The sequence below is a fragment of the Esox lucius genome, chromosome 20 (genome assembly GCF_011004845.1).
Source record: "Esox lucius isolate fEsoLuc1 chromosome 20, fEsoLuc1.pri, whole genome shotgun sequence".
NCBI lineage: Eukaryota > Metazoa > Chordata > Actinopteri > Esociformes > Esocidae > Esox > Esox lucius.
Window position 1 is genome coordinate 38,676,814 of NC_047588.1, and position 9,157 is coordinate 38,685,970.

The following is a 9,157-nucleotide window of genomic DNA, read 5'->3' on the forward strand; positions in this document are numbered from 1 at the left end:
ATTGTGTGCATGACGTGGAATACGTGTGTGTATCTTATTTAAAGATTAATGTTTTAATATGTAAGGGCAGTTAATGATGCCACCTTCTGTTTTTTTCCCCAAAGCAGAGCAGAGCCTTCCACAAAGCAAAGGTCCCACTGTGCCTTTAAATCGTGTTGATGACGATTTTATTTCTTCGTTTCTAATTGGCTTGCGTTTACTTCCTCCGTTTGCGTGGAAAAGAAAACATGGCTGAAGAACCGTGGAATAAAGTAAACATTCCTTTTCCAAGTGCAGTTTCAACTGTCCGTATACCATTTGATATGTCAACAGGTATGTAGTTTGGGACATATATGCAGAAACTAATTACAGCGTCTTCGTTGTTTGTTAACAGCCACGATAGTTAACGAAAACAAGCTAACGTTCCAGATAGCAGTAAACACGTGGGGATGAATGTGCGTTCAAAGTGGTTGATACCAGCTTACAGCAAGTTAAGAGGAATGAATGGTGAAATTGATCCGCTCTCTGTTATGTAAAGTTTACATTTCCCGATTTCAATTTCACCATTCATTAGGATGGTGTACACAAGTTTCGTGGTCACATCCATCTTCACAGCCGTGTGTAGGAGAGGAATGCTTGTTTTGCTCTGTTCTTTCCGGTTATTCATGTGTTTGTGTGCTCTGCATTGTCGTCTGGTATCTAGGTACGATTGTAAAACAGGTTCTAGAGGGAAATGAGAAAGTACTAAAGCTGCTTAGAAGCCAAATCCTGCAGACTGAGATACGCGTCTTATACGAGCTTCTCTTCGTACTCAACAACAGCCTCAGGCAGCACAAACCGTTCAGGGTTATCAAACAGGTAAAGATCACGAATAACTTCATTTCTTGTCTGTTTATTGTTACTAATTACCACTAGTTCAGTAACTCATTAGTTACAGAATCCAACTTTGCTGTTTATGCTGCTTAAAAGTCATTGTCTGAGGCTAAACACTGGCAAACAAGAGTACAAAAGCATTGTGCATGGAGTGTTTGATGATTGAGTTTTGGTTACCCCTGCAGGTTGAGCAATGCATCAACCGATTAAAGGAAATGAAGCTGGATGCAGCTCTTCGTGACCTGAAGGAGCTATGTCCGAAGAAAGTGCAACGGTACTAGCTAACCAGAAATGTAACACATGGCACACATACGCTTTCTTGAAAACCCTGCAGTGGTTTTCAGCACTTTGGTTCCTGTTTCTCTGTGAACTACATCTCCCAATGCAAATATGTATTCCATGATCACATGCCCTGACATAACCCTAACCCAGGCAGCTGGCGATGGAGAGTGGTCGGTGTGACGTCCCCAGTCAGCCCATGCTGGAGTGGCTCTGTCTCAAGGTGCTGGGAGCTGCCAGGCTGATGGCGTGTCTGCTTAACCGCTGCACCAGAGCCTTCATGTATCCTTGGTCGCTCGCAATTTCCTGTCTGGGGGATGTTAGCCGCTCTCTGTAGAAGGAGGCAAGGAGGGGGGTTCTCACAGTCATAGAATGAATTGTACTCCAGTTTATCACTGTAACATTGACTTTATCAACCTCTGTCCTTCATTGGACTTTATCCCTGTAATACCGCAATGAGGAATGGAGGAGGTGATGGCACTAGAGATTATGGCCACGCAGGTGTGTTGTTTTAGACTGTGCTGCTATTGCTGTCCACTGCTCAGCTTGTTTAAAAAAAGACCATGGCCTCACTGGTGGTTCCGTGGTTTGTCCGTGGACAAAGTAATTGAAAGTGGAGTTCGCCATCGCGTATGATTGGGGTTAATCATGAACTGTATAATTATTTGTTTGTAAAATCCTAAACTAGCAAACCATAATATAACGCAGTGTTAAAATATGTAGTAATTTGAGGGCCCCGGGCTACATGATGTGTGTTTTGATTATAAGGTATAGCATTAAATGGATGAGTTTTATCAGGCCATTGTAGTGTTAGGATGGAGGGACCGGACTTTCAGTGTGCGGTAATCTGCTTTCTGATTAGGGGGCGCCATTCTGCAAAGGTCTTTCTGGACCTGTTGACATTACTGGCATTACAGGTAGTGTCTCGCAGGTGAGGTTCCATGGTCATACTGCCTGGGGAATGTTTCAATATGTTTCACTTCTTACATGACCTCCTGTGATGCCTTAGCGTCGCTGCAGGAAAAAAGTAATTCTGGCCTTTGTGTAGAAGTATGAACCTGATGTACTTCCTTGACCCACATGTTCTCCAGTCTAGTCAGACAGCACCTCCAGTCAAAGGAGTTCATTCTGCTGAACGTGGTGTTCACTGGTGTGCTGAGTCGGCTGTGGTGAGGCCTTGTTGGGTTCTCATTTTGGCTTTTTGAATAATGTGGAACAGGAGCCTCATCCAAACACGGGTGACTTTTGTCCTTTATAGAAGACTGTTTGAGGAAATAATGTGACCTTTAAGAAATGTGCACGTGTTTTGTAGATACTGGAATTATGCATAGTGTTTACTTAGGGGTCTTGTATGCACCATAGGACCTTAAATGAAGTCACCTCGGCTTATTTACGGTTTGGGAGTCACATTGGTCAACTATCTGCTCTTCAGGGTGTTTTTCCGCGGCCTCCTAGGCAGTCTGGACCCCCTCTACCAGCGTCTTCTGACTCTCCTGAAGGTGGTGACCCAAGCTCAGTCCGTGCCCTTCCTCAAGGACTTCCTCCTGCCCGCAGGGATGGCAGAGTTCCTCGGGCCCTCTGACTCTTGCCTGTTGAAGACGGAGTCTACTAAAGGCATCACATTAAAGGGAGCCTCCGGTTCGTCGGCGCTCCGCAGACTGTTCAGACCGGACGCGGTGACCAGGAAGCAGGCTGTGGGCGGTCCCTCAAACAGGACAGGCAAAATGGTGGATCTGGGAACCGTGGTGTCACGCCAAAGGATGGGTGCTATGGGTTAGTTACCTTTGCATTGCTTTGCTGTTTGGGGGTTTGAAGTTGCATTGTGTCTTTAAAGCACCGGGGGGGGGGGGGGGGGTTGTTCTTGAGCTCATCTGGTACAGTTCATTATGTTGCCTTCATTGGGCTGTGCAGTATTAATATCATGTAATTCTACATTTCAGATGAGGTCCCTGGAACAGATTTGAAGGCCTTGCTAAAACAAACCCGCCTCAGTATTTCAGAGGTACAGTTTTCTTTTCTTTTTTGTCGGAAAAGTTAACCGATTATATTAAGATCCAACGTAATGTTTTATCATGTCATTCAATTTGTGCTAATTATGCTGTCATTTTCAATCTTTGGGAAGTTGTCAATAGTAACAGAGGACCCTTCATCAGTAGACGCTGCTGTGAATAATCAGAAGAGGAGCTTTCTGAAGCAACTGAAAACACTGACCAGTTTTATCAAAATGGCCACCTACCTAGAGGAAGTGATGCAGTGGTGTCAATACAGGAAGCTGTGGCGTGGAGTGATGGGTCGTCTGAAATTTCTCCACCTGAAATGCAGACGGTTAAAACATCTGGAATCAGAGGGCTGCAGGTACCTGGCAGGTTGTTTAAATAAGCGATAATTGATATAGCCATTTGTATAGACAAAGATATATCACGACTAATCTTAGCAAATTCCTATGACACCTCAGAGTACAAGGATTACAGCATTGTGTTTATTGTTGATGAGATGAGGTATGTTCTTGGTCACGGCAGAGTACAAGGGAAGCTGAGGAGATTCAAGCAGGAGGTTTGTTGGGCCCTGACCCTGCGAGGCGCCATACCCACGACCTGTCGACCTCTGAAGACTCTGTGGAGGAGGGCTCAGACCAGAACCTGCTTTCAGTCTGACAGAACTCGACGTGAACCAACCAGGACTGCTGTCTCGGTCCTCAGGAAAACGTCTCCACTTCCCGACCGGGGTGTGTCCCGACGAGGCCCATTGAGTGGGGTGGTCATGATGTCCGCCCAGTCCGTTAGCCGTGAGCCTAGCAACGGAAGCGCTGGCCTGTGTGATGTCACCGCCGTTGAGAAACACTCCGGCATGAATGAGAGTGACATTGATGACATCTTTGCCTCAATAGGTTTTTAAGGCTCTGAAACTGTTGCATATGTGATAAAACCCAAGGTTTATTTGGTTGTGGGTGTGAGTCATCTCTAATTTCAAGTGTGTAAAAATTGCATTGATGTCTGCTAGACATATTGTAAACACTGCTAGACATACAGTACACACTCCAGAATGAAAGATTGTCTTTTGTGAACAGCAGATATAATAATGAAATAATTGGAGGTTCACTCCAACTCAAATGTTGCCAGATATTTGGCCAAAACGAATACCCATTAGTTATGTTATAATTATGAAATGTAAAAGAACCAACCAAAGTAAATCCGTAAACATGGCTGAATTCATTATTGGTGTTATTATTGTTATGCCAAACTGTCTAAACCGTCTGATCATTCCATCAAATACTGGTAGGAAGACTGTCTCCCTAAGCACCACCCAGATTAATATAAATACTGTGGCACTGAAGCTTTAGGTAATGCTTTGATGTCTTTAAACAGGCAGCTATTGTGGTAATCCCAACTGGTGAATGTGTATTTAATGACTGAAGACTGTATGTGATTATCATGGACCTCAAGGAGAAAGAGTTGGAAGGACTGTGACCTGCTGTGGGGTTAAGCTCTGACTTAATCTGTTCGAGAACGGGCTTTTCAAAACAGCCTTAGAACCCAACTTATTTACTATACCTATTTAGAAGAAGTGTGGAAAATCCTGTACGGGTTGCTGTGCAAGTAGTAAAATCCACAGCAGTTATGGAAGTACACAACTGACTTAATAATGTGTTAAATGCCAGCAAATGTGTTGGGAAAAGTAATCCTTAATGACCATGTTACTCCAAAAAAAAATCAATTCTGTAATGCAGTACTTCAGATTTTGAGTAGCATAGCTTCATGCTGTTAAAGTTGAATTGGAGGTCCAGCATGATGCATTAAAGTCATTTGGTAGATGTTGCACATAGGGTATATTGGTGGTTTCAGTGGTTTTCCCAGTGGAAAATACAATAGTCTAACGAAATGAAAAAAAGACGTTATCTAACAGATGCTATTGCCTGTCACACCTCAAACAATGCCTGTGAACCAGCGATGACTGTCAAACCTTTTTCTGAACAGTGATGCCAATATGCATTCATTACCAGTGGACCAATTTGCCCTTAATAGCATTTGCCCATTAGTTCAATCAAATCACATTTTACATCATATTAGCCTATAACCATGTATGATCAACTCTCTAAGGTTGACCAGATCCCTGAATGTGTGGGGCCCAATATAACAATCACAGAACCTATTTGAAAATAAATGCAAAGTATCTAGATTTGAAAGGACCTGGTTAACCGCAGGTGGAAAGATTTCAGAAAAACAACCATTAATATACAGGTGCTCTAGATCCTGGTAGAGAGAGAAGAAGCCCAGAGACATGGAGGTAGTCGTACCAACTTTCATGGTGATACAGAGTGTGTTGATATGTGGTAGTCCAAGCAGATCCTCACTGATAACTGTCACAACAGGACAGAAAGCAGTGTGTTTCACAGGAATCGGACAGTCGCATTTGAGCATGTCTTCAGGTCTGTCATAAATGTAGCATTTAGGATGAAACCATCCACTAACACACTGAATCCACAGGATCAGGACAGCAGGGTGGGACGACACAGCTCTCATGTCTGTCAACAGAGAATTAGAAGATCGTCACCCACTGAGATGACTTGAGAAGAAGTCGGTACGGCTGAAAACCTTAAATCGTTGGTTGGATCTGAATTACAGAGACTGCACAGTCTCTGTATTTTGTTCTGATACCTATTTAAGGTAACATAAAACAGGTCTCTGTTTTTCATTGCTCCAATATTCTCCCAATATGCCAGTTGAACATTGTGTCGAGGTTATGAAGTCCTTCTCATAAAGTAATTCCAGAAGTAAATGTCCAGTCAGCCAAGATGTGAGTTCAGGGCTTCTGTAACTGTTGTCTGACCGTCCCAGCTGCTCTACGTTTCTGAAAATAAGCAGCTCTTAAAGAGTCAATTCACCCTTTTGACTGATCATGGTGGTAGATAAAGACATCATATCTCAGTGGCTACATGGAAATGAACCCTGTTCAAAATCTTCTAACACTGTTTTTCTTACAGCCTTTACATCCCCTTTTCAGTTCCTCTAAACTAAAATGTATTTGCATCCATTTTTAAAATCAACTATTCTAATGGAGGCTATTTTTGACATACAGTTATCTCCAAATTCAGCTGTGCTCAAAAGTTTGCAAACTGTTGGAGAATTGGTAATATACAGCTCCGAAAAAAATTAGGAGACTTTTTCTTTCCTTTCCAAAAAAGTCGAAAAGGAAGATTTTGAGTGAGGAACAGAAGATTTTAAATTAAGAGAGCACTGCAAATTGAATGCTTCTTTTCCTCACTCCAAACTTTCCTTTTCAACTTGTTTTGTAGTGGTCTCTTGATGTTTCCCAGAGCTGTATGTACCATTTGTACAGAAAACATAAATGAACAGGCAAAACACATATTTTATTTCTTATGGGATTCCCATTCAACTCTAGGTCATGAAAGAATTGCACAATCATAAAACAAAACATTGGAACAAAGAACAAAATGAACTGACCCCTGTTCAAAAGTCTGCATATCCTTAGTTCTTATATTGTGTATTGCCCCTTTAGCATCAATGACAGCGTGCAGTCTTTTGTAATAGTTGTCTATGAGGCCCCAAATTCTTGCAGGTGGTGTAGCTGCCCATTCGTCTTGAGAAAATGCCTCCAGGTCATGCAAAGTCTTTGGTCATCTTGCATGAACCGCATGTTTGAGATCTCCCCAGAGTGGCTCGATGATATTAAGGTCAGGAGACTGTGATGGCCACTCCAGAACCTTCACCTTTTTCGACGGTAACCACTGGAGGTTAACTTGTCCTTGTGCTTAGGGTCATTGTCTTGCTGGAAAGTCTAAGAGCATCCCATGCGCAGCTTTCATGCAGAAAAATGCAAATTGTCTGCCAGTATTTTCTGATAACATGTTGCATTCATCTTGCCATACATTTTCACAAGCTTCCCCATGCCTTTAGCCCTCTCCAAACATAGCTGATATGGTTGTGACCACATTTCAGTGTGTCAGAGGGTGTGAGGCATGTCAAGGTGTTGTTGTGTATATTGTAACTGGTCTTTTTTGTGGCATTGACGTAGAAAAGTTGCTGTGATTGTTGTTTTTGTGGCACTGGCAACTTTTGACAGTTCTTTTCTGCTCCCCATGTCTCAGTATCTAGCCTGCTCAGTGCATCCACATAAAAGCGAACAAACTCATTTACTATTTTATACACAGACACTAATTGCAATTTAAAAAGGTGTGGGAGATTCCCCTTTAATTGTCATTTTCACCTGTGTTTGTCACCTTGTGTGTCTGAAACAAGGCCAAACATTCAAGGATATGTAAACTTTTGATCAGGGCCATTTGGGTGATTTCTGTAATCATTATGATTTAAAAAGGAGCCAAACAACTATGTGACAATAAATGGCTTCATATGTTCACTATCCTTAAATAAAAGTCATGATCAGTCATTTTTTCAAAATCAATGCCAAAATTTCACAAAACTTGTGAGCACAACTGTATATTTGAACATTTCTCAGCAAACAAGATGTTTCTTCTTAATGTACCAAACGGTTGAGTTTTACTTGTTAAATTACTTACACATACTCATAAACTACACTACCGGTCAACAGTTTAAAACACCTACATTTTTTCTGTCTATATTGGAACACTGTTTAATGTTTTAATGTACTCTAAAATTAAAGAAGAGTAAATAGAAATTTGAGACAAAAAATCAATTATGGAATCCTTTTGTTTAACACAATTTAATCTAAATTAAATTGCATTTGGGTCTCATTAGCTATCCAGGGGACCTTCGTCCTTGGTTAGTATTGCATAATGACGTTTCACAGAGAGGATTTCCCCCGACAAGGAAATCTGTATACCAATGAAAGGTAAATCTAATTGGCTGCAAGACTTGTCAATCCTACCCGCAGGGAACAGATTCACAAGCAAAAAGAGTGTACAAAGCAAAGAAAACGATACATCTCTGTAGTAAGGTAATAAGACCTAGACCAGAGATGTTCTACTCTGCTGGAAAGGGGAGATTTGCAGCTTTTGAATAAAGGTGTTAGAAATCAGCCGTTTCGTATAGTGGTTGAAAAAATTATCGCGTAACCGGTCGTCAAGGGTAAGGGTAACTCAAGTATTTATTGCAGCATTTGATAGTCCATTGTTCAGGATGTTACAGACTCAATGTCATCTAACTCAATCTCAAAGAAACTTCCGGTTGTGCCTCTACTTTAAGGACATTGCAACTTGGAATACATATCACAGTACTGTAAGCCCATTGGCTGATTTCTGTCATGCTTTGACATGTACGGATAAACAGTTCTGTTGTAAACTAAACATAACATACACTTTGACAAAGGATAGGTGAAACCGTTCTAAACTTTGAATACATTTTTATGAATTACTACCCCATATCTGGGGTAGTCGCACAGCGAAATGACACTCTCGCTGGAGCATCCCGGTGTCAAGTCGCACGGTAAAACAACACTCTCTCGCTGCAAACCACAAGCGAGAATTGCTGACAGGTAGGAAAATGCCAGGACCGCCCGCTGATAATTTAAGTATGCCTAGACTAGATATTGCCAAGATCAGATACACAGACTACATGCAGGCGCTAACCTCTCTGGTCGAAAGACTATCCACACAGGTAGTGCAAGTGCGGACCCGAGCAGTTGAAACCACGAGTGAGAACCGAGACGTCCAGGTGGGAGATTGGGTCAGAATCAAGATACACTCCAGGAAGTGGACAGAACCAAGATGGGAGGGCCCGTACCAGGTAAAGGAAGTAAATAGTCACTCACTGAGGGTAAACTCGAAGAAGAAAGAGATGTGGCATCACCGAACTCATTGTGCGAAAGATTCCGGCCCAGAGGGGACGCTAGATCAAGTTGTGGCAGACGTGGCTGAATCCCAATAGAATGCATACATTATGGGGGGGGGGTGAGTCCTTTTCAAGTGAGTGGAGTGAACCCTTTTTTGGTGGCGAATGGTGGTATTGCCCCCCGTGGTGTGGCGATGCTCAGAGCCTGTCAATTTCTGGTGCAGAACGCACATGATATATGTAGACCCCGAATAGGATTC

The 9,157-nt window shown here is 42.4% G+C and overlaps 1 protein-coding gene across 2 annotated transcripts; it reads left to right on the plus strand.

The window, feature by feature from the left end:
- Positions 1-178: 178 nt before the first annotated feature.
- On the plus strand, positions 179-4,343 carry nepro (nucleolus and neural progenitor protein). Of its 2 annotated transcripts, none has more exons than XM_029115474.2 (9): positions 179-312; positions 683-837; positions 1,038-1,126; positions 1,285-1,413; positions 2,223-2,300; positions 2,564-2,904; positions 3,072-3,133; positions 3,254-3,497; positions 3,651-3,755. In XM_029115474.2, the coding sequence occupies exons 1-9, from the start codon at positions 228-230 to the stop codon at positions 3,665-3,667; spliced, it is 1,200 nt and encodes a 399-aa protein (XP_028971307.1). In that variant the 5' UTR covers positions 179-227; the 3' UTR covers positions 3,668-3,755. The 2 variants fall into 2 exon arrangements, with proteins under 2 accessions (XP_028971307.1, XP_010901206.1); XM_010902904.4 differs by having other exon boundaries at positions 187-312; positions 3,254-3,486; positions 3,651-4,343.
- Positions 4,344-9,157: the final 4,814 nt, after the last annotated feature.

Excerpts from the sequence above, each read along its gene's own strand:
- nepro (XM_010902904.4), top strand. The coding sequence starts at position 228 with ATGGCTGAAGAACCGTGGAATAAAGTAAACATTCCTTTTCCAAGTGCA. Across the intron at positions 313-682 it reads ACCATTTGATATGTCAACAG|GTACGATTGTAAAACAGGTT; the intron begins GTATGTAGTTTG and ends TCTGGTATCTAG. Across the intron at positions 3,487-3,650 it reads CTGGAATCAGAGGGCTGCAG|AGTACAAGGGAAGCTGAGGA; the intron begins GTACCTGGCAGG and ends TGGTCACGGCAG.